Below are 23,726 nucleotides of genomic sequence, written 5' to 3'. Positions count from 1 at the left end.
CCCAACTTGAGTGTTGAGAACCACACCCAGGCCCTTCTCAAGAGCAGCAAGCATTTTTGACCATCGAGACATCTATCCAGCCACTCTTATGCATATTTTAAAGTGACAGGACAAACATGATACAAAGCCACATGCTACATGACTAAATAATGGGAACATAGTGAGAAGCATGCAAGATGTCAATCATATTACACATAGAAACCGTAGCATCACTAAGATCTTCAAGGACATGACAGTTAGTGTAGCCTTATGAATCATCACTAGGAAGGAAAAACAGCCAGTATGTGGCATAATGTATGGTACCAGAAACTGTCATAGAAAGAACATATCCACATATGTGATTATACATTGTTTTGTGTGACAGAACACATGAAGGAAATATGTCATTCAGATCCATGGTACCACATATACATAAAGAAAATATCATGACATATTGTAGAACCAAAGTTGAATGTGGAGTTCAAACATCATCTTTATGAGATGATACAGACATATACAGTATCAGCATATGGATACTCAAAATAAACTGTATAAAGTTGTGTGATGTTTTGTCTCACTACTGTCAAAGCTCAAACTATAGAAATCAGTACAGTCAAAGAAGACTGCATGAATATGGTGTAATATCATAACAGGGTTTTAGGAGGTAAGATGAAACAGTATAACATAATATGGGATCACTAGGAATATGGTATTTATAGAATATTAAAGTTATGATATAGAGAATAGAAAACAATATACCTGGTTAAAAAAAATACAACATATGTAGTATCACATTATATTTGTCCAAGAAGACCAGAAACTCATAGTGTATATGATACATTGTCAGCATGCATAACAAGGCACCATACTGACACAGACATGCTTTAAATTGTCACTGAGTAATCAAAAGATGGTGTATATATGCTATAATTTAATAAACTGTCATCAAAGATAAACCTACAGCATACTCTTACATCATAAGTGGATAATAAACTAATATGACAGATAACATTTCACCAACTATGGTTTTCAAGGAGATGATGAGATAGTATCTCAGGCCATTTTCAAGGCCTTGGATCATATCCTGATACATGGGACTCAGGAAGACCAGACAGACACAGAGTATCACCAGACGTAGTTATTGGGAACATGGAGACATAATGCAGTGTCACATGTGGTCATAGGGAAGATAATAGTGACAGTACCTGCCACCATCTGTGGTCTTTCCGGAGATGAGGCACAGGGAAGATTCTGTGATCAAGAATATAACACAATATAGTATGGAGCCTAGCTGTTAAAACAACATCAAAAACAAGTGCAGCAGCATAAGAGATGATTTGTATTAGAGCATCATGCATTTATATCTGAATGATGGCATGGACCCATTAAATACCATTTGTGTTTGTTTGTTTGTTTGTTTGTTTTTGAGACAGGGTCTCATTGTGTAGTCCTGGCTGGCCTGGGACTCACAGAGATCTGCCTATCTCTTAGCCCTTTCTCTATCCCCTACCCATGACAACTCTTGTTCAAAAGTTACAGACCTATGTTATAAGAGATGGTATTTCCATGATTGGCTTTATGATATTGAGTTCATGCATACAAATTCCTAAATTTACACAGTCCAGTAGCCTTTAGTCAAGAAGAAGCCTATGAGACATATTTAGACTGTTTATTATAAATTAAGGAACATGATAACCAAGAAAGAATGAGGGAAGCAAGTAAGGACTAACAAGAACTAAAATCATTTTTTAAAAGGACAGCATTTGGAGAACTTTTATTTCCTGATACAAATATTTTCTTTATGCCACAGTAAATAGGACCATGTGGTCTTGGCCAAAGAATAGATATAGATCACAAATACAGAGCTCAGAACAAGCTCACACATATGGTCCCCACCCCATTACCCAGTCCAGTCTAATGGAAGAAATAAAATGCTTTATGGTTGTGGGTATGGGAAGCAATTAGCTCGTACTTTTATTTACTCCATATACAGAAACTACTACAATAAAATGTAAAAGCAAAAGCGATAAAAATCTCTATATCTTGCTACATGCAACAAGTTTTCCAAGACTTAGTAGGTTATTTATTACCTAATAGTTACCGTGTGAAGAATTCAGAAGGGGCTTTCATAGCTAAGGATCTCCTTGCTATAATTAAAGGGGGGCTGTCACTATGCCCAGCTTAAATGCCAATTTTTATGGCTGCCCAAAAGAAGTATATAGTGACAGCACACATGATGCTGAAGGTCATGACTAATGCATAGGGTGGCTCCATATGTCATCAAGCAGATGAGCCACAATAGAATGTTACTTGAGAAATCATGGAGATCATAAATCATATAATATAATTACTAAAAAAGAACGGATGAAAATAGTCTTCATGCCTACAATGCTATCGGAGATGTGAATAATGGCAAGACATCACATAGTTGTCACAATATATCACAGTTAAGACCATACCATGTCACAAAATTTAAATATGAAGCACAGAGTGTTTTTGTCATAGAGATGGAGCAGACATTTGAAACATCATTCTGTACCATCAGAGAGTTTCACCTATACCGTAGCAGGGATACACATGATTATCAAGGAGGCGAGGTAGTCAAACTACAGTGCCATAAGCAGTATTCTAAAGGATAAGCATACACTGTAATATGACACATACTTGTCGTGTACATTGCCTACAAAATAGAATCATGCATAATTATCAGAAATTGTGTAGACATATAATGTCATATAATTCGCAAAGAGATGACATATTAATGTAGCATCATGTATGATATTTAAGAAGATTACACAAGTATTATGCATAACTGATACAGTCAGTGAGATAATAAACCCAGTTGTAACAGAGATAACACATACATAATATATTGCAATTATTCAATGGATTATGTGATACTGATATTATCTGTAGAGAGTATAGAGTAAAATGTTGTCAATATTGATAATGTATATATATGGTATTATATAGAGTAAGATATTTGCAGTAAATATCAAATACTACAGGATTGTATAGAGTAAGATATTGTTAGACATCATGTGTACACACATACATATACATATATATATATTGCAGCATCATTTAAAATAATATGCTGTCAGCAAAGATCATGAAGATACATATTATATCATATAGAAGTAATATATAGATATATAATAATATATTATATAGTAATATAGAGAGAGAAGATATATATTGCATCATGTAGAGTAAGAAGCTACTAGTCAAGATCATGTAGACAGATATACTGCACGCAAGTATCATAAGGTAGATAAAGTAAAAGGGGAAAGTAACCTGACATGAATTTACCATAGAGTCAAAGGTGTTTTTTACATATGACTCTAATACACTGTGGTATAACACATGCTCATCCATAGAGTTTGGTTGACATTGTAGATTCTCACGTGTGATCACCAGTGAGATGACAATGTACTATCATTTGTGGATAGAAAGAAGGTAGCATGGCTTGACACAGCTTCACATTTAACATTTTCAGATGTCATTCACATAGTACATAGCATCATAACTGGTATTTCAGAAGATGAAATATAGACTTAAACCATACATAGGCATTTATTTGCCTGTTCAGTCTAGTACCATAACTGATCCTCATCAAAAGCGATGACCAAGCGCATAAGGCGGCAAAACAGACATGAAGGAGACTTTATGGATATTGTGCAGTAATCAAGGATTGGGACACACAATATTATAGCACCATTTGTAGTTAGCAGGCAGCATCATTTATGACAATCAGGCCAATGGTACAAAATCAGAATTAGGAAGTTTCAAAAACATACATGGTCATCAGAGGATGACATAATAAGATGTTATATTTGTCTATGAGCAAGGTAATGGAATCATACTGTAGGATATGCTTCTCACAGGGATTTGACAGACATAGTGGGACAGTACATTATTGACAGAGTTAATGCAGTTTATTCTGGTAACGTCAATAGTAACCAAGTTGATAATCCCAAAAAAATGGAACATTATACACAATCATCAAAAAGATGACTTTTTGCACCATACATACAGAAGATATTAAGACCTGTAGAGACATGTGTGGCTCTATCAAGGTGACACAGGCAATGTAAGAACATCACATGTGATTATTAAGAATGCAACATTGACCCATAATCTATGATACAGTCAGTCATGCTCACTAGTTAGAGGCTGAGTTAACAGGATCACAAGTTCAGGCCAGCCGGACCATAGAGTAAATTCAAGTCCAACGTGGACAACTTAGAGATATCCTACCTCAAAATAACACTCAGGGGCTATAACTCAGTGGAAAAGTGTTGCTGAGCTCATACAAAACTCTAGATTCAAACCCCCAATAACACATACACACAAAAGGAATGTGACAAGGACACACTGTGGTGACATACATGTCATCGTGGAGACAAGACATGGGTTTTGATCACTGTAAGTTCTTGGGGAGATGGAGCATGGTACGGAGTCAGGCACCATTTCCAAGGAAAACATAAATTCCTTCATAATGTAGATATGTGAACAGATGACTTACCATCAGCAGAAGCCGTTGCGATAAGTTTCCCCGTGTAATCAAAGCAGCTGTCTAGTATTTCATCATCATGGCCTGTTAAGGTGGCTACGCATTTTCCACTTGTAGCATCCCACAACTGAAATTGAGAGAGACAGAAACCAACAACTAAGTAATGAAATTTCTCCCCAAAGTGGGTCGATGCCCAGTGATCTCATGATATGATTGTGACTTGCTAAATACCTGTGCTGAAAGGAAACACATAATTCTCTCTGATTAGTTAATTTCCCTTTGATTTATAACCAAAGACCACAGCCAACCATCTGGTCACAGAAAAATCAAAGCAGAGCCACTAAGAATTTTCTACAACATAAGGAAATGAAAAACATCCTGAGTGGTGTGCTTTGGGGATTGGTATGAAGGGATTTTTTTTTTTTCTGTGACAAAGACTTCAGATTACTAGGGGCTTGATTCCCAAACTGTGATGACAGGAAACAAAAGTACATCCACCATGAGATTTTAATGTTATTTGTATAAAATTAAGTGAAAAGTGGTTATAACCTCTCCGTAATTAGTTTTGAAGAGAAGAGATGCAGTGACAGGAAGAAACTTACTTGAGGCTCCTTGAGGACCATGCCTATCAAAGCATACTAAATAAACAGCAGGACACTGAATAAAATTAACGTGGCTTTCCAAACAAGACCTTTCAGACTTGTTTTATCACCTTATAGTTTCTTTAAGTTTAGAAAACTGAAAACATGAAATAAAAATTAGCAATTATTATTTATTATTATTAAGGGCATGCTGGCAAGAGGTCCTTTTGTCTATGTGTTGCTGTTGTTGGTTAATGAATAAAGAAATTTCTTTGGCCTGCATCAAGGCATATAACTTAGCTAGATGTGGGGGGGGGGGACTAAACTGAATGCTGGGAAAAAGAAGGCAGAGTCAGAGAGAAGTCATGGAGCCACCGCTAGAGACAGACATGCCAAAACTTTGCTGGTAAGCCACAGCCATGTGGTGATACAGAGATTAATAGAAATGGGTTAAATTAATATGTAGGAGTTAGCCAATAAGAAGCTAGGGCTAATGGGCCAAGCAGTGATTTAACTAATACAGTTTCTGTGTGATTATTTTGGGAGTATGGGCAGTTGGTAAATGAACAGGCAACTGAGCAGCCTCCTACAACAGCATGCACTCTTGGAAGTCTGCTAGTGTTATGATGAACACCTGACAGGGTATAAAGGAGAGAGACACAGTGCAAAGCAAGGCAGACTCTGAGCTCACCATGCAGGTCTTGTCCATGGAGCCTGTCAATATGAGAGAGCAATCCCAGTTGAACAAGGCGCTGCTGATCTCAGCACAGTGGCCGATGAGAGTGTGCACCTTCCTACAAGACAGAAATAATCACAGCCAGTAAAAGAGATTGCCCTGGCTTCATTTCTGTTGTTGTGACAAACCGTCCTGAAGGAAGTGGTACAGGGGAGGAAGGGATTATTGGGCTCATCACTCTAGGTTAAGACCAAGGCATGGAGTCAGACAGCTGGGCACTTCTCACAGGGAAGCAAGTACACCCCACACCCCATGTTGCCTGCTTGGTTCTGCTTCTGCTCAGCGAACTTTCTTTACTGAACACCGGCCAGGGCCCACATCCGCTGTTGGTCTTCCTACTTCAACTAACAAGCAAGTTAGTTGTAACCCCACAGACATGTCCAGAGATCATCCTTATCAAAATGATTCCTCACCCAGAGTCTCTCTTCCCAAGTGACTCTAGATCAGCCGTTCCCAACCTATGGGTCACAACCCCTTTGACCAACTTCTATCTCAAACATATTTACATTTCCATTCAGAACAGGAGCAAAATTATAGTTATGAAGTAGCAATGAAATTATTTTTATGGTGGGGGGGTCACCACAATGTGAGGAACTCTATTAAAGGGTCGCAGCATTAGGAAGGTTGAGAAGCACAGCCCTGGGTTCTGTCAGGTAAACAGCATATGCACACACGGTCAAGCCCATACATGTGAAACTTGATTATACAGTACAAAGGACACACAACAGCTATGCAGCCAAGCTCTTCGTAGCATTCTCCTTCCATGCTGCCATTTGGTAACATCTGCCTACAATTTTGGAAAATCCCTTATTTCATGGCTCCAAAATAACACTGAAGAATCAGCTCTGGAGTCTGGGGAAATGGCTCACCCAGAAGACCTGGGTTTAGTTCCTAGCACCAACATGGTGGCTTTCAACCATGAAAGTGCCAGACACATTTTTGGTGCTCATATATACATGCAGGCAAATTACTAAAACCCATAAAATAACCAAGTATGAGCCATACTCTTGTTTTTCAGTTTGTTTTGTTTTGCTTTTGTTTGTTGCTTTCTTTCTTTTCTTTTTTTTGGTTTTTTGTTTGTTTGTTTGTTGTGTTTTTTTTTTATTTTCAAGACAGGGTTTCTCTGTAGCTTTGGAGTCTGTCCTGGAACTAGTTCTTGTAGACCAGGCTAGATTCAAACTCACAGAGATCTGCCTGCCTCTGCCTCCCGAGTGCTGGGATTAAAGGTGTGTGCCACCACTGTCCGTATTTGAATCATACTCTCGCAGAATTTAGATTACAAACAACTTCGGTAAGGCTAAGCTAATGTGTATCACAGAATCGTCTTAACCTCTGACTCAGGTCAAAAATATGTAGAAAATTACCTTCCAGTACTGGCATCCCATACTACAACTGTATGATCAAAGGACCCTGTGATGATTCTGTCTCCTGAGGTGTCAAATGACAAGGAAATGATTTCTGCCAAATGACCCTGGGAAAAGAACAGATACAGTCTTATATACATGTGTATATAAAAGCACATAGATGACAGTATATGTAGATAAGAGTACAGTACCATCCAAAAGATGGTAGAGAGGAGAGAGGTGCATTGAGAAGCAAGAAATCCTGCTGGGCTGGGCTGGGCTGGGCTGGGCTGGGCTGGGCTGGGCTTGGCTGGGCTGGGCAGGGCTAAGCTGAGCTGGGCTGGGCTGGACAGGTCTAAGCTGAGCTGGGCTGGGCGTGGCTGGGCTGATCTGGGCTGAGCTGGGCTGAGCTGGGCTGGGCTGGGCTGGGCTGGGCTGGGCTGGGTTAGGCTGGGATGGACTGGGCTGGGCTGGGGTAGGGTAGGAAGGGCTGCACATGGCACTGCTTCCTCTGCAGGGTGACAAGGAGATTGAGAGAGCAGAATTTGGCTATATGCACAATAAATCAGCAAAGTTCATTGCCTTGCACGCTACAATCAGTCCCATTGCAGGACAATGAAAATGTTGTAGGGCAGGGTTGGGTTATTTAGAAATGAAAGAATATGTTTGGAGGAACTAGAAGGGATCTTTCCCATTGTCCTGGAAAGACTAGAAGGGCTGTTTTTGGGTAATCATGAAAATAATGAGTGGGCAAAAGAAAACGGTAGACGGGCTAATCTAGTAACTTCAAAATGGAGGAAACTCATAGAATAATATGATGTGGAGAACCAGTTCCACATCACTGGTCAAGGATAGGTAGCTGCCCGTGACCTGACTTTCTCTCCTCACAGGTTAAACCTGAGAAGCCCACTGTATGAGACAATATGAAGACGGTCCTCCTGCAACAGATTCTGAGAAGGTCTTGTTTCCGATATGAGTTTCAGTTTCCTAACTGTTTCAGGAAATAAACACAATTAAATACCTTTATTTCTATTCATTTTGTTTTATTGTTTATTTTGCTTCTGCACTATAGCCTTGAACACACAACCCTCATGTCTCAACCTCTGAACTGCTAGGATCTCTCTAGGAACTGTGTGTGTGTGTGTGTGTGTGTGTGTGTGTGTGTGTGTGCGTGTGCGTGTGTGTATGTGGGGGGAGGGTGGGGGTGTAGTGTGGGTGTAGTATCTGTATATGTGATCGCTCTCCCTTTCATGTATGTACGTATGTATGTGTGTGGACATGCGTGTGTGTGTGTGTAGTATATGTATATGTGATCTCCCTCCCTTCCATGTATGTATATATGTATGTGTGTGGGAATGCGTGGGGGGGGTGTGGGTGTAGTGTATGTATATGTGATCTCCCTCCCCCATATATGTATGTGTGTATGTATGTGTGGTATATGTATATGTGAACACGTTTGCTGGTGCACTTGCCTGTGGAGGAATTTGTGGAGGCCAAAGGTCAACTTCATATCTTTCTCCATTTCAATTCCCTTTAGTATTCTTGAGACTGAGTCTCTCACTAGAACTAGAGCTGGCTGTTGGACTAGGCTGGCTGTCCAGGACCCATCTGTCTCTACCATCCCAGGCTCTGGGTTTATACATCTGGGTCATCACACCTGAGTTATATGAGTACAAGGAATTCAAACCCAGTGTCCCATGCTTACACAGAAGGATTTTACCCACTGAGATATCTGATCAGCCCTTGATGGCATCTGTAGATAATATGATCTAAAATCTCATTGACAAATTGATTTGCTGACAAGGTAAAGCATAGCTGAGCATCTGAATCTGGGGCATGCACACAGGTTGCTTCCACCAGCAGACCGGCATGCAGGTGCATGCGCAGAACAGGGCTCGGTGTGTCAAACAGGCATAGCTGAGTTAGTACGAGGAAAAATATATTGAAATCAAATAAAATGAAAATTTCCCTCCACGTGTTTCTAAAGGAAAAGACAGTCAAGAAATTCTGTGTCATGCTGATGTTACTAATGCTAGGTCCTCAAATGTTTGTTCTTTTTTTTAAAAAAAAAAATAAAAAAAGAAGTGTAGGAATAAGTTTTAAAATACTGATACCATTTCCTCTTGCCTTAGTCTACTTTTAATTTTCTTAGACAAAGTATCTTGTTTGTGTTGTCTGGTTTGGGTTTTGTAAATTCACTTACAGATGTAAATGAATGAGGAAGTCAGGCCCACAATCTGATGGTTCCCACTCATGACATAGGGAGTTATTTTATTTCACTTGTGGCCATTTGGGCTGGGTGGGATGAAATGGAGAGGGACAGGCAATGGGAAGGTGTCAAACACGTGGCGGGAACAGGCAAGACAAAAAGCCATAGGCATCCTCCATGCGGGTCTGCCCTTTGGTCTTTGAGCTTGCAGTCCCTACGTAATTCTACGTAACCCAGAAGGGGGGCATGAAAGGCAAGGGAGCGCATGGACCATACTTTCAAAGGAATCTTCCAGTCTGGCTCTTCAGTTGGGCGACTTCCAAGCAGTAACAGCCCTACCAATTCTTTTTCAGCCAGATTGACAAGGGATGCTAAGATTATTTGGTTTACAAAATAAAAAAACAAAAGCCAGTTTGCTTTCTCTAGCACCTTCACCTGAGTCTGTCCCAGGAGTCAGCAAACCAACTGTAGCATCTTCCACAGTTTAAATGCCAGTGGCTCAAAAACTTCTTTTAACATAGTCTTCCCTTTATAACCAAATACAACTAACAATTAACACAGATGATAGGCTCATTAATAATATGGACATACTGTGAGAGTGACCACTTCCTCTCCATTCCGAATGTCCCATAATTTAGCCGTTGTATCCATACTTCCAGTAGCAACCAATGTACTTTGTGGGTTGAATGACAAACACACCTACAATACATGAAATGGAGGGAACTTTAGAAACATGATGTCTTGGACAATTAATTATGCCTTGAAACTCTTGCAATTACCTCAGCAGATTTAGGTTCAATAGTTTGAATAAGAACACACCGAGCCATCAGAGTGGGAAACCTGTTATCTCCAGGCAGAATCCTGAGCAATCTCCTAAAGAGAGACCTTGTTCTTCTCATATGGCCTGCTCTGTGGCTGATTCTCTTCACAGTTTCCAGAAGACAGAACAATGAGAGCCAAAGCAGAGCCTATCTCTTGTGAGTTTCTTGCTAGGGGCTCTCTGAGTTCTTGTAGCTATGATCGCAGTCCCATTGAACATGCTCTCCAGCAATTAACTCTGATTCTGGCTCACTGTGTCAATGCCGTGTCCTGGATGGCCTTCCAGCAGTCTTTCTGGTAACCCCATACCCATGCCTTTGGTCTTGCCGTTAGGAACTGTGCCTCTGACTATATCTTCACCACCAGCTAGTCCATCTCTGGTTAAAATTCACGAACACTCTCAGTTTTCTTCCTCGCTTGCCATCTTTTTCATGTCCCAGGATCTCTTTCATTTCCTTGAGACTTCTGCCTCATCTCCTGGTTGGTCTATCATTACCACTCAACTGATGACACTGGGAGCATCACTACCTCTAGAATGCCCGACACTGGTGCCTTCGACCTATCAAGTACACTCTCCATGCAGACGACCCCTAACATTAACTTTATCGAACTTGGAATCATGTACACTCCCTGACTCACCATCTTAATGTGGAAGCTAAAATCAATATATTAGTGACTGGTGAAGTAATTCTGAGAGCTTTTCTTCCTTTAGTCTGGGGATCCACACTATTAATGCATCATCTTGCTGGTTTTGGATGTGATGTTGTGGAATATAGTAAGCCAATGATAAAAGAGGCTTGTTAGATGGTATAGGCATTTTTCCCCAATCTGTCTGATGATCAAAAGTTATGTGGTCTCCTCTTATGCATGGAATTAGGGACTGTTACTGCCAATAACATAAACTTCCAAACAAGGAATCATCCTGGATTTCCCTTTTCTCGTTCCTCAGACCTATGTGGTAACCAAGTTCCTCTGTCTCCACTTCATTAACACTTCTCACCTTCTCATCTGCATTAGGGCAGCCTTCATCATGGATTGATTGGATAGCACTAAGACCCTCAGCTAGCAGAGACCTCTGGTCTCACAGGCCTCCCATTTCTCCTTCACAGGGCTAAAAATATAGTCTTAGAGAAACAAGTCAGGTATAGCCCTTCCAGCTAGAAAGCCTCAAAGGAATTGCATTCGTTACTCGCAAGATGATGCCCAGATTTATTAGTACATCATCATATAAGCCTGGTGTGGGAGAATTGTCTGTAATCTGTCAGTCATGTTTTAAATAAATGCTGATTGGCCAGGCAGGAAGTATAGGCAGTAAAATCAGACAGGAAGTAGAGGTGATGCAATGAGAACAGGAGCATTCTGGGAAGGATGAAGCTGATTCCTCCCAGTCCTGCACAAATCACAGAAACAGCAGGATGTGACTTGCCAGCTGAAAAATGTACAGAGCCATATGGTTAAAATAGATTAGAATAATTGGTTAATATAAGTCATAAGAGCTAATAAGAAACCTGAGCTAATGAGCCAATCAGCTTTATAACTTATGGAGATCTCTGTGTGATTTTCTTTGGGGCTAAATGGCTGGGGGACTGGGCGGGACAGAAACCCCACCAAGCAACCCAGCCCCTCATGTTACATAAGCCCCCTTAAATCTGCCACATGACTTTTGCCTGCCTCTTCCACTCATTCACTTCCACTAAATATTCTCTTTGGCTAGATATAAATGTACAGAAACAAGCTGGGCATCATAAGCGCCCCCTTGCCTGTCATGCTGGACCAAGTGTAGAAGGCATATTTTGTTGGAGAAGTCTACTTATTCATTTCCTGGCCACCCAGGCTCCCAAAATAATTACACAGAAATCTGTATTAATTGTAATACTGTTTAGTCAATATTTTTTGCTAACTCTTATATCATAAATTAACCCATTTATATTGATCTGTGTATTGCCACATGGCTGTGGCTTACTGGCAAGGTTTAGTGCATCTATCCCCTACAGGCAGCTACATGGCATATCATTTTTAGCCTGGCTGAATAAACCTCTCTGTCAACAATATTCCATGCATTCCATAGCAGGAAAAGGTTGAGTTCTCTGATCACAAAGAGATATCTGAATTCTCAGAAACATCCCCTGTGTGTGTAGCTCTGGACACAGAGAAGAGCTGATCCCTGCATCTAGAAAGCACATGCTTCTTCTCTGTCATTCTTTCTGAGCCTCTTCCCTGGTCAATGACACTTGACTTCTCCCCCTCCAATGGCCTCACAGAGGTCACCACACACTTCTTGCACAGTAATGACAACTCTTTGAACCTATTCAGTGATGTGTCTACTCCTTCTGCTGAAATGAAAAGTTCTGAATAACAAAACCCTGCATCCAATTCCATCAGGCATTCCACAACTACTGTTCAGATTACATGTACAGAGAGTTTTGGAGTTCTGTTTTGTTTCTTTTCAGTTGGCCTAGAACTCCAAACGTAGCCAAGAATGACTTTGGTCTGGTTCTCCTTCCTCCATCTCCTATGTGCTGGGATTACAGACATCCCTGACCACCTCTAGCTTATGCAATGTTCAGAACTAAACCCAAGGCCATGTGATGTGGCCAAGCAAACACTTTACCAACTAAGCTACTTCTCTGACTCTTCACACATGGTTAGCATTTAGTGTTTATTTGATAGATGTTGTGGGCCATGAAATTATATGACTGTCTTAATAGGAATTCTATGCAAATAAAAGTGTTTTCAAAATTCTAAGGAAGTTTGGAGACATAGCTGTTTTCTAAAGACAAAGATTTTTACTTTCTTCACCTTTGCCCAAGCTACTGTCAGTGCCTCAGTTTCCTTAACTGTGCCCCAAAATGGGGACTTTAAGGGGCAAAATTAAGCTATTACATATTAATGTCATGAGAACAGTATGTGCCCCCAAAGAGTAACTGCCACACTTCCTGTCTGCACAGTACCTTAAACCCACCATGGGCTCCTGTTGAATGAATATGCCCGGAATCTGAAGGTGGATGAAAATCAAGTTTGCTCCAGTCCAAACAGCCTGCTTGTTCTCAAGAGCCATCCGTGTTTCACGGGGTGCTAGTTTTCTTATGAATTGCCATAAGACAGGATAAAGATGATAGGAGACAAGGGCCTCCCAGTAGTGAAAGTCATTTACTTAGAGTTTTAGATGACTTGTTCAAGTCTGAATCCTATTGAAATGCATGAAGTAATCAGCCTGTACATTCAACGTGATTACAGATGTTACCTTACAGCTACTGTGATAAGCTCATCCACTCTCATGGAGTCAATTCTCTAGTGATAGTTAAGTGAAAACCAGAGAGGGGGACTGCTCCTCACTCAGATGTAAATCACATCGCATGGCTCCTTATAGTCTTCACAGACTACCCTACCCATACTTGTGAGTGGTTAAATCTTAGGTGGTGAAAAGTACAAGGACAATCCATGCAATCTCAAAAAAAAAAAAACAAAACAAAAAACTGGGTCAAAGTTTGAAAACGCAATATAGAAGCAACCACCACTCTCACTACTGAGTCCTAAGGGGAAGAGCAACATGAGGGAGTCTTCAGAATGTCAACTGTACTCACGATCTCGGCTGTGTGGCCCCTGAAGGTGTGGTAACACTTTCCCGACTCGGCACTCCAGAGTTTACAGGTCTTGTCAAATGACCCAGTGGCAATTTTGTCACTGCGAATTTTAAAAGTCTGGATTTTAGAATCAAAGTCAGCCACATTGCATGATACACTGGACTAAGACTAGACGTGCTGGCACGTGGCTAGCATCCTACTTAGGCATAAACTGCACCGTTGAAATAAGAAGCAATTTCATGTGTGCACCAGTGAATAACAAAATCAAGGGCTAATTTTTAATGGTATCAGTCATATGTATGAATGTTAAAGATGTAGTATTAAAGGTATGAATATATTTTTGCAATTAAACAATTTTTTTTGCACCCCACCTAGGCAACACACAGGAGCTGACCCTGTTGTCAGGGGCACAGGTGAGCCAGTCCAGAAGGTGTGAGAGTAGGAGAGCTGATCCCTAAAGCAATGGAGAGAGAGGGAGTCCTGCACCTTGCCTGGAAAAAACAGTGGAGCTGGTCCTGGTGATAAGAGTGAAGGGGAACCCAGATCTGAGGGCCCTAGAGCCGGAGAACTGGCCCCACTCATGTCTGTGGGCTGCATTGGGTAGCCGGGGCAGTGCTACTACTCCAGAGTAGTAAAGATGAGGGAACGCTAGCAAGCTGGCCAATCCAGCTACTACCCTGGCCCAGAACCAGGGCTATGAGTTGCCCCAGCTCAACATCCACCAAATCTATGAACTGCTGGAACACGTGAAGGGAACAAACCTACAGATCCAAAGCAGCAGAACCTCCATGACACAGGACAACAGGATATCCAAGCGGAGCCCCAGTGAGAGCCCATTGTCAGTGGTGGAGCAGAAACCAGAGGCCTTGAACCAGACCAATGAGTCATGGCATTAGATGAATAGTCTAAAGGGTAAACTGTGAGTCTCAACAGGCCGGCCACACTACAGCTTCCACGACAAGATTCTTCTTCTTTTTCTTTTCCTAATTTTTGTTTTTGTGTTGTTTTGTCTAATTTCTTTATTTTGTTTGGTTTGGGGTTTTCCTTTTCAATTTGGCTTTGATCTGGGTAGAAGGTGGCAAGGGTAGAAGACAGACGGGAGGGAGGTGAGTGGGATTGGAATACATGATGGGATTTCCACAAATATAAAGGAAAAAAGAAAATTAACTTCATGGATATCAATGAGATCTTAGCTGTGTGGACCCAGAAAAACTTTATTACAGGCCTCCAAAAGGGAAACACTAAATTAAAAGGGGGAAGTCACAGAGAAAAATCTAGGAAAGCACATGGCTGACAAGATATTGAGAAGTTCCACCTCAATGAGTCCTTGAGAAAATAAATAGTACCAAATTATTCCTGTTGCAGAAACATTTAAAGGGAATAGACTCACAGGGCAGAATACTGGGAGTAGAAGAGTGGGTTCAGTTGGCCAAGTACTAGCTTCACAAGCACAAGTCATGAGTTCAAGGCCCAGAACCCACAAGAGAGAGCCACATTTTGGGGCAGGAGAGACAGTTAAGGAGCTAAGAGTCTGCACTATTCTTGAAGAGGACCCGAGTTTAATTCCCAGCACCAGCATCAAGTGGCTCATAGCTGCCTACAACTCCAGTTCTGGGAGATCCAATGCCCTCTTCTGGTCTCCACAGTTCCTACATTATCATCATCATTATTAGTATCACATTATCGCAGTAACTTACTGAAAATTCATTTTTTTCAAAAGCATAAGGAGTGGACCATAAGGACCGGGCCACAAGGCCCATGTCACATACACTAAAAGAAAACTGTAAGTGCCCACGACAGGCAGAGAACTTCCATCTGTCCAGACAAACACTGATGTCTTGCTTTTTTCTTCTGGTCCCAGTCTACCCCCACCCAGTTCATCTGCAATTGCTCTCACTAAATGAAGCAAGGACGTTTCTGTGGATGCTCCAGGGTAGCTCATCCTGGTGAACACCCACAGAATGTCCGAAAGCTTCCTGGCATTCTAGGGCACTTGGGCTCCAGACTAAGAGACATTGGCAGCTTGAGATTTGATCACACTCAGAATATCATGCCTGTTAAATAAACTACTAAAAAGTAGTTACTAAAATTAAAGATTACGCCAGTATTGAAACAATATCATTTGTAATTTCAGTGGAAGTTTTTTGATGCTACAGATTAGTTTAATAAGGTACCATAAAAATTATCATTCTCTGCAATGTAAAAATGTATGCTTCAGTGTTAATTTTTCTGCACAGTTAATCAGTTTATAATGCCAATTTAAGTTGATTTGCCATCATAATTCATGTATTTTGGGAGTGTATTTTAAAAGACATAATGACACGAGAAGCCCACATACTGATTGTTTTAACTGTGAGGCAAGATTGCTAGCTTAAGTGCAAACAATCTTATAGACTCCATTGTCTCCCTCTGCCAGACTGTCAAAGCAGGCTCCAGGCCTTGTGAAGGCTGGTCCCCTGCCTCCTCCCATGCCCCTTTGACCCTTTCCGCCTGCCAGAACACTCCTTGTCAAAAAGACTTCCACAGTTCCCTTCCTGTGCTCACAAGCCTCTGTGAGCAGTCCAGTCCTGCAGGAGAGCATGTGCCCTCCACAGCACGAACCGACCTCAGTCCTGTGTCCCTCTGTGAGAAACAGTCACTTCAGAACAGCCTGGCTTGCTGGACAGCAAGTGACTAAAAGCCCAAGCTGCTCCCACCCCTCGCCCTGGTATCCGTCACCAGGTTTCCACCTTCAGGCTTAGGCTTTATGAGAGTCACCCTAAGACACCCAAACCAGAGGCAATCTCCCTGGTTTCCTTCTCTTAGCCCTTAAACTATGTACTGTTTTGTTCTACTATCATGGTGAGATCGTAAATAAACCAGATTCCTCAAACAGTCTTCACTAATTTGGAAAAGGTCATTTTAAGGGATCGGTTGTGAAAGAGAAAACAAACAAAAAAAAAACGCTATTTTGAAATTTTACTCAAATATATACAGCCATGTGGCACTCCTATGACAGAAAGCCAAGGTCTCTGAACTCACTAAATGGGTCCAGGGTCAGTGAATTAGTCACCTGGGTTGCAGAAATCTGACTGGATTCCCACAATTCCCAGCCTTGTTTTCTTTGAAATGGAATGAGGAGCTGGCGAGATGGTTCAGTGAGTAAGGTCCCTGCTGCCCACCCTGAGATGAGCTTCATCTCCTGGCCCCCTATATGGTGAGAGAAGAGAAGTGGATCTTGGGAAATATCCTCTGACCACAACATCTGCACCACGGCATCTGTGTGTGTGCACGTGTGTGCACGCGCACATGTGTGTGCATGTGTGTGTGTATAATTTATACATAATTACATATATAAATCTTCAACTTTAAACATATATATTTAAAAATTGGAATTTAAAAACTAAACTGAACCAGTATTTCTAGATTTTAGATAGGATGAGAAATTTAAAGACTTTAAATACACTGAGAGGACAAAATCCATTGGCTCTTACAACATCATAAGGAAGAACTTTATCAAACCTTTCCCTTCCTGCTTTCATAGAAGACAGCAACTCTCTTTTCATCTTTGCATTTCACGAGTTAAAGTAATATTTTTAATTGCTTTGATAATTTGTGCAATTAAATCCCTGACTAATTTCCAAATCTATGATTGAAAGCACAGGTTCGTGGACATGCAACTACCCTTTGAGAAGCTTAGACTCTCACCACAGAAGAGTCAAACACAGTGATGGGTAGCTTTGTGGCTACAAACTCCCACAGTGTCCTGGGCATTGGAAACATGCAATGGGAAAAATCAGAGATGGCGCCTAATGTGCTGAGTCAGCTAACCAAAGGTTGACCTGAAAGGGGGCCTCTGCTCTTCGTGGCACTGTAACTCAGCATATTACTATATGCAGATTTTTCTCTGTGGCACAAGGCTGAATGCTCACTTAAAAATGAAAGAAACCATACTTCGCAGTAGATGCATGCCACACTCTCCAGAGCCACGAGTACAATCCTGTACATTAGTAAGAGTCGCTTCTCCAGAACCTCAAAGGGCAGGAGTCAGCATCGCTGACTACTCCAGCTAACTCTTTAACACAGTGATCCCCGAAAAGGGTGCCCCAGCTTCCAATCCTTCATAAATCTGATGCCTGTCCCAAAGGCAGTAAGCACTGAAAGAGACTTGAGAAGGTTCCCAAGGAACATAGCAGAAACTCAATAAATGTTAATCCCGTGTCCCCCTTGGTGGGATGCAAGGAGTGAGGGAATGAAATAAGCGTACCCGTAAGGATTGTTGAAGGCTATGGCATAAACCACGTTCCTGTGGCCCTCCAGGGTGTGCAGCTCCTCCCCGGATGCAGTGTCCCACACCTTGCACGTCCGATCATAGCTTCCTGTGATAAAGCTAACACAAAGAACATGACCACATTACACAGTGAAAATGACAGGCATTCTGCTCATGGATGCCTCAATATTTTCTGTGTTCCTCCTACCCTGCTGGATAATAACCCCTTCATTATCCTTTGGTATGCCTTTTAGTGTTGGAACTCATACATTCAAAACAAAGAACAGTTCTCAAATCCTTTGACTTAAAAAGTTACTCAATAAAAAAGTCAATCTTCCAGCTCTATTCCAATAATATATATTCTTATACAATTAAAGTGTGGGCTATAATGACTCTAATGCCTTTTGTGCAGCTGCAAATACTTCATTGTGAGTAGAATTTTGCTCCCAGGTGTTCAAATCACAACTTTTGACATTATCATTGGCCCTCTCTTTCCCTACACGCCACACACACTCTGTCATTACATTCTACAGTATCAAAATGCACACCTTTCTGTTCAAGAGCCATTTAGCTTGTGCTGTTTTATGACAGCAATCCTCACAGACTGAAAAGGCATATTTGCATGTCTGTATACCAAAATGATCCTTTCTTAACCACCCTCAGATCCCAAGCTCATCAAAGCATTTTCTGAATATGGCCTTGGTGGTTCCTACATCATACACCAAAACAGAACTAGACAGAAACGGCTCTTTCTGAACCTACACGTACCAACCAATCACAGTGCTGCCTGCCCCTGACTGACAGCTCCTACAACCCAGGCAAAGACTCTGACACCCAAGGACTGTTCTGCATCTTCTTCCTCTCAGCTGTAGTACTCGATGACACCTCCTAGTGCCTCTCACACAAAATCACACATACACAAAGGAAACTTGGGCTTCCCTGTGGGAGTGAGAGCTGGCACGCTCCTCTGTAGCCGTCAGAATCTGGAAGTCCAAGAGATGGGCACATCCGGTCTGTAACTAACTGCACTACTTGAGAACTTCTTGGAAATGTTCAATTTTTTTTTAATGCTATAAGTTAAAAAGAACAGAACAAGGGGACCTTACCACGAGCCTGCCTTGTTGAGTGCCACATTGGTCAGCGGCAGGATGTGTGCTCTGAGAACCTTCGACAAAAGGAAACACCATTTATTTTGGACTCACACAGAATAAAACATATACATTTTAACTTCAAACAAATGGTGACATTTGAGGTGTGCTTAGACATGTGTAGAATGGACAAGATCCAATAGCCAAGAAAACTAGGAATAAAAGAGCAGTGTACCTCTGATAAAGACAAATTACACTCTCAGTAGCCACAGATAATGGCAAAAAGTAATTAACTCTTCACTGCCCATCAATACCCATTTACCGTTGAGATAAATTATGGCTACTGAAGAAGAATTCAGACTATAGCATTGTCCTCTACGGGCTACATATGGTTCTCTATGGATATTTGAGATTTGTATGTAAGAAAAAAACTGAAACATGCTTCAAATACATTTTACAATGCATTGCTACTTTTTTAATCCTAAAACTCTTTTCAAGTTGAATGCCTCATTTATCTTGATCTGTTAGTGGGAGCTTAATGAATATTCATTAACCAAATATAGTAATTGAATAACCTATTGGTTGAGTGGTTAGCTAGAGTGAGTCAGCTTCAGATATGCCTGCTTCCAGGGTACGGCTATTAATAGCTTCCCTTTTTTGCTATCAAGTATGTTCCCTTACACAAGAACTCACAGGGTCTAGGCAGTTACTCAGCTTATATTTGTAATTAAACAGTGCCACCTGCTGGAGGAAAAAATAAAGCCTAAGGCTCCTTATCTACTGGAACCTTGAACAGATGAGAACAAAGGAGAACCTGAGCATTTACATCCGGTAGAACCACTTAATGCAAAATAAAAGAGTATTTATTATAGTGATAATACTATAAAACATAAGTCCATGTAACATGAAGAGTCTTAGAACGAATTTTTTTAATTTTATTTTAAAAAATCACTCTTAATTAATTACACGGACACATTTGTTATATTTTTAATTTAGTCAGAAACCATGGAGAAAAACAGCATATTTATACAACATTTGGTCAACAAGTCTCTGCTTTGTATTTTAATTCACGATAAAGCAGAAAATGGAAAATGAAATACAACTTCTTAGAAGTATTGGTAACTAGAAAACAATTTTAATAATTTGATTAAAAAGGAACACAAATTTGCTGCAAATCATTATTGGATATTTCAAGAAGTTAGTGTTTTGAACTTCATTCATTCTTTAAACAAATACCTACTGAAGGTTAATCTTGGCCAAATGCAGGTGAAATACTGAAACCATAAGTAAGTATTTTTCTAGGGAAAAAAAATCTACCTAGGCAGTGGTGGTGCCCGCTTTAATCCCAGCACTCAGGAGGTGGAGGTGGGTGGATCTCTTTGAGTTCAAGGCCAGCCTGGTCTACAGAATGAGTTCCAGGAGAGCCAGGACTGTTTCACAGAGAAACTCAAAACAAACAAACAAAAACATGTTTTAAGGTAAGATATTACTTGTAAGAGAAATCAATAATGCATCCACGTTGTCCTTTCTGGTGTCCCTACGCATGCCTTTGGCAGGTAGCAGCAGCTGTGGTCCTGGTGTCCATAAGCACTCCTTACCTTGAACAGGTAGAAGTTATGGTCACAATGCTGTCGGAGCTTCTCCTGCAGCCGCTGGACCAGGAGTCTGATTTGCTGCGTCCGAGACACCGTGATCAGAGGCTCCACTTTCTGGATCTCTTCCACTAGGTTATTGACATCAGTACTGAAATTCACCCCAAAACACTTGCATGTCAAATTTGTATCTATGCTCACAACATGAAGAAATATGTTATCTTGAGCTGGGGAGATGGCTTGGTGGGTAAAGGAATGTACTACACAAGCGTGAAGGACTAAGTTTGAATCCCCAGATGCTGGATACACAGTGCAAGTGCCAGTAATCACTGTGCTCCTCTGGGTAGGTGGAGGCAGAGCTGATAGAAAAAAGTTGAAGACCAAAGGTTGCGACTTTTTTTGAATCATTTGTTACTGGTTCACGTTACAAGCTGGTTCTGCCTGTGCAAGAGGAGATTTGCAGGGGGTTTCCTACACGGTGAATCTTGGGTACTCTAACTTATGGAGAATCCCTCTGGACTCACAATGGGTTTCACTGGGGAACCTCTGACCTTAACCTCCACCCACTCCCTGACAGCCCATCAGCCTTGTGCAATACTTCTCTACTGAAGAAACCACAGGTTCAACTGTAGTCTTCAAACCCAGTAACCAGTACTCCTCAGAAGTGTTAAGGCTATCAACAACCTGTACAGCCAAGAAGAACTTAGGGAGACCAGATGACCTATGGAATCCTGGCTAGGGTCCTGGAACACAGAAATGGGGTAAACCTCAGAGAGTCTGAGTATAGTATGGACCTGGCTGAACTAATATGTCAGTACTAGCATGCTAGCTGAGACAATTCGATCAAGCCAACCTAAGACACTAAACAGGGAAAGCTGGCCACTCTGTCTTAAATACTTTTCTAAAACTATTCTAGACTAACCAGTTTGTATTTTAAAATAGCCCTTCTCAGAAAAAAGAAAGAAAGAAAGAAAGAAAGAAAGAAAGAGTGATGGCCTTTGTGTTTTTAATAATAAAGTTACTCAGCCCAGCCATATACATATCCTCACTGGAGCGTTCATCTAAGGTTCTGCTGTGAGGCACACGCTGCATTCCATGGCTAACTTACCTAGGATTGAGCTCAAGCAAATCTATGGATTTGGTCTTTAGTTCTCCACCCTTTTCATATTCCAGCATAATTCCTGTAAAATACACAAGTGTGATATAAACAACCCTAGGAAAAGGTTTATGCACTTTGAGGTCTTTCATAAATTTTACTTTTCAAAGTTGGGTGGTGGTGGCACACGCCTTACATCCCAGCACTCAGGAGGCAAAGGCAGGTGGATCTCTGAGTTTGAGGCCAGCCTGGCCTATAGGGTGTGTTCCAGGATAGGCCTCAAAGATACAGAGAAACCCTGTCTCGAAAAACCAGAAAACAAAATTACTTTGAAGATATTCAAACATTGTTTTCTATCTGTGTTGGTGTGTGGTACATGCACACATTCATGTGACTATATACACATGCAAAAGAGGGCATGCACGCACTTGCATGAGCACATATGTAGAAGCCAGAGGTCGGCATCAAGTATCTTTATCATTCTCTACTCTATTTTTCGAGGCAGGGTCTCTCAAGCTCATCAATTTGACTAGGCTGGCTTGTTAATAAGCATCTGAGGTTTGTCAGTATCTGTAGATCTGAAATATGGTCCTCAAGCTTCTGTGGTACTGTGGTTTGAATGTGGACTATCTTCCATCAGCTCACAAGTCACCAGCTGGTGATGCTGTTTAGAAAGCTCATGGGACCTTTAGGAGATAGAACCTCCTTGGGGGAAGTGGGCCATTGCGGGGAAGGGGAGGTTCTAGCCAGACCCACTTCCCATTCATGCTCAACTTCGTGAGGGTTGATAAAATGTGACCAGCCCACAGCAGAGTCACAGTGGAAGCCCTGAGCTCTCTCTGTCCTAACACCTGCACTTGGTTCCGGTAGGTAGAAGCAGCAAAACACAGTTCCAGACTTCCTCAGCCCATGTCCCTCAGCAGTTCCATGGCCGGTGGAACAGAGACACAGCAGCAGCTAGAACTCCCTATGCTTTTCTCTGAGGCTGATCATTGGGGGAACAACCCATTCCACTTGTTATGCTTTTGGCCCTTTAAGGGGCAAGCCACGCCCACTCCTGACGACCCCTGACCTCTCCCTGCCATCTTGGAACACACTCTTACTGTTCTCTCTTGGTGCTGCGCATATCCTCTCTCCTCTCTCTCTCTCTCTCTCTCTCTCTCTCTCTCTCTCTCTCTCTCTCTGTCTGTCTCTGTCCCCTTCCCCTTTCCCCTCCACAACCCCCTGAATAAATAACCTACATGTTGTGTCTATCCACATCTCTGTCTCCTGCCCGCCTTCCATGTGTCTGCCTGCCACTGCATGACCTGCTTGCCGGGATCTTGCAAGGACCCACAGCCAGTCTCTCTCTGGGACTGGCTGCTCCCAGAGCCTGCTGCCTGCTGTTACATGGTCCGCCCGGGCTGCTTGCCTGCCTCCACCTGTTCGTTCTCCCTGGTCACTGGAACCACCCAGGGATCTTGGGCAGGCCGCTCAGGAACCGCCCGGGGATTTTGCAGCATTTTAAAAACCACCCATCCTAAAAGAAGAAACAGTAAAGTCCTGGCTGTGCCAGACCTGTCCACAACTACACACTGAAGCAACGCTAGAGAAGCCTTGTGTTTCCTTGTCCTCCAGTCTGAGGCATCAGTAGTCTCACAGGGTGACCTATGGGGTCACTCACAACCAGCAGAGAACTTTTATACCCCTCACTGAAGTCACAGAAGCACCAAAACACAAAACAGAACACAATAATATTCTTGGGGATCAGGAAAATAAACAGTCATTGGCACCAAAGCCCACAGAAAGGAACAAGACCTGTTTATCAAATGTAGCAAGGTGATGAGCTGTTCAAACAAACACTCTAGATAGAATCTTAATCATAATGTCATGGTGCTAAAACCAGGAAGAGACAGTCAACAAACACCAATATCCAGGATACATTTTCCAAAGAA

At 41.7% G+C, this 23,726-nt stretch overlaps 1 protein-coding gene across 3 annotated transcripts in view; it reads right to left on the bottom strand.

Annotated features, from left to right (window-relative positions):
- Nucleotides 1-23,726, bottom strand: part of Daw1 (dynein assembly factor with WD repeats 1) — a 40,638-nt gene that overhangs the window by 5,682 nt on the left and 11,230 nt on the right. For 2 of the 3 annotated variants that reach the window (XR_015737589.1, XM_048459321.3), the window contains exons 2-10: nt 21,805-21,877; nt 20,703-20,847; nt 19,123-19,181; nt 18,014-18,136; nt 13,768-13,867; nt 9,956-10,063; nt 7,177-7,283; nt 5,768-5,870; nt 4,508-4,622 (exon numbers count right to left, since the gene is read on the bottom strand). Coding sequence is in view for 2 of the 3 variants with exons in the window: in XM_048459321.3 (XP_048315278.3) it covers nt 4,508-4,622; nt 5,768-5,870; nt 7,177-7,283; nt 9,956-10,063; nt 13,768-13,867; nt 18,014-18,136; nt 19,123-19,181; nt 20,703-20,847; nt 21,805-21,877 (933 nt within the window). In the remaining variant the exon portion in view is untranslated. The remainder of the gene's footprint in view (nt 1-4,507; nt 4,623-5,767; nt 5,871-7,176; nt 7,284-9,955; nt 10,064-13,767; nt 13,868-18,013; nt 18,137-19,122; nt 19,182-20,702; nt 20,848-21,804; nt 21,878-23,726) is intronic. The other variant, XM_087904948.1, reaches the window with a different exon arrangement.

This window comes from Myodes glareolus, chromosome 1 (genome assembly GCF_982192425.1).
Source record: "Myodes glareolus chromosome 1, mMyoGla1.1, whole genome shotgun sequence".
Taxonomy (NCBI): domain Eukaryota; kingdom Metazoa; phylum Chordata; class Mammalia; order Rodentia; family Cricetidae; genus Myodes; species Myodes glareolus.
The sequence above is the reverse complement of the archived record's forward strand: the minus strand, read 5'-3'. Positions and strand labels throughout refer to the sequence as shown.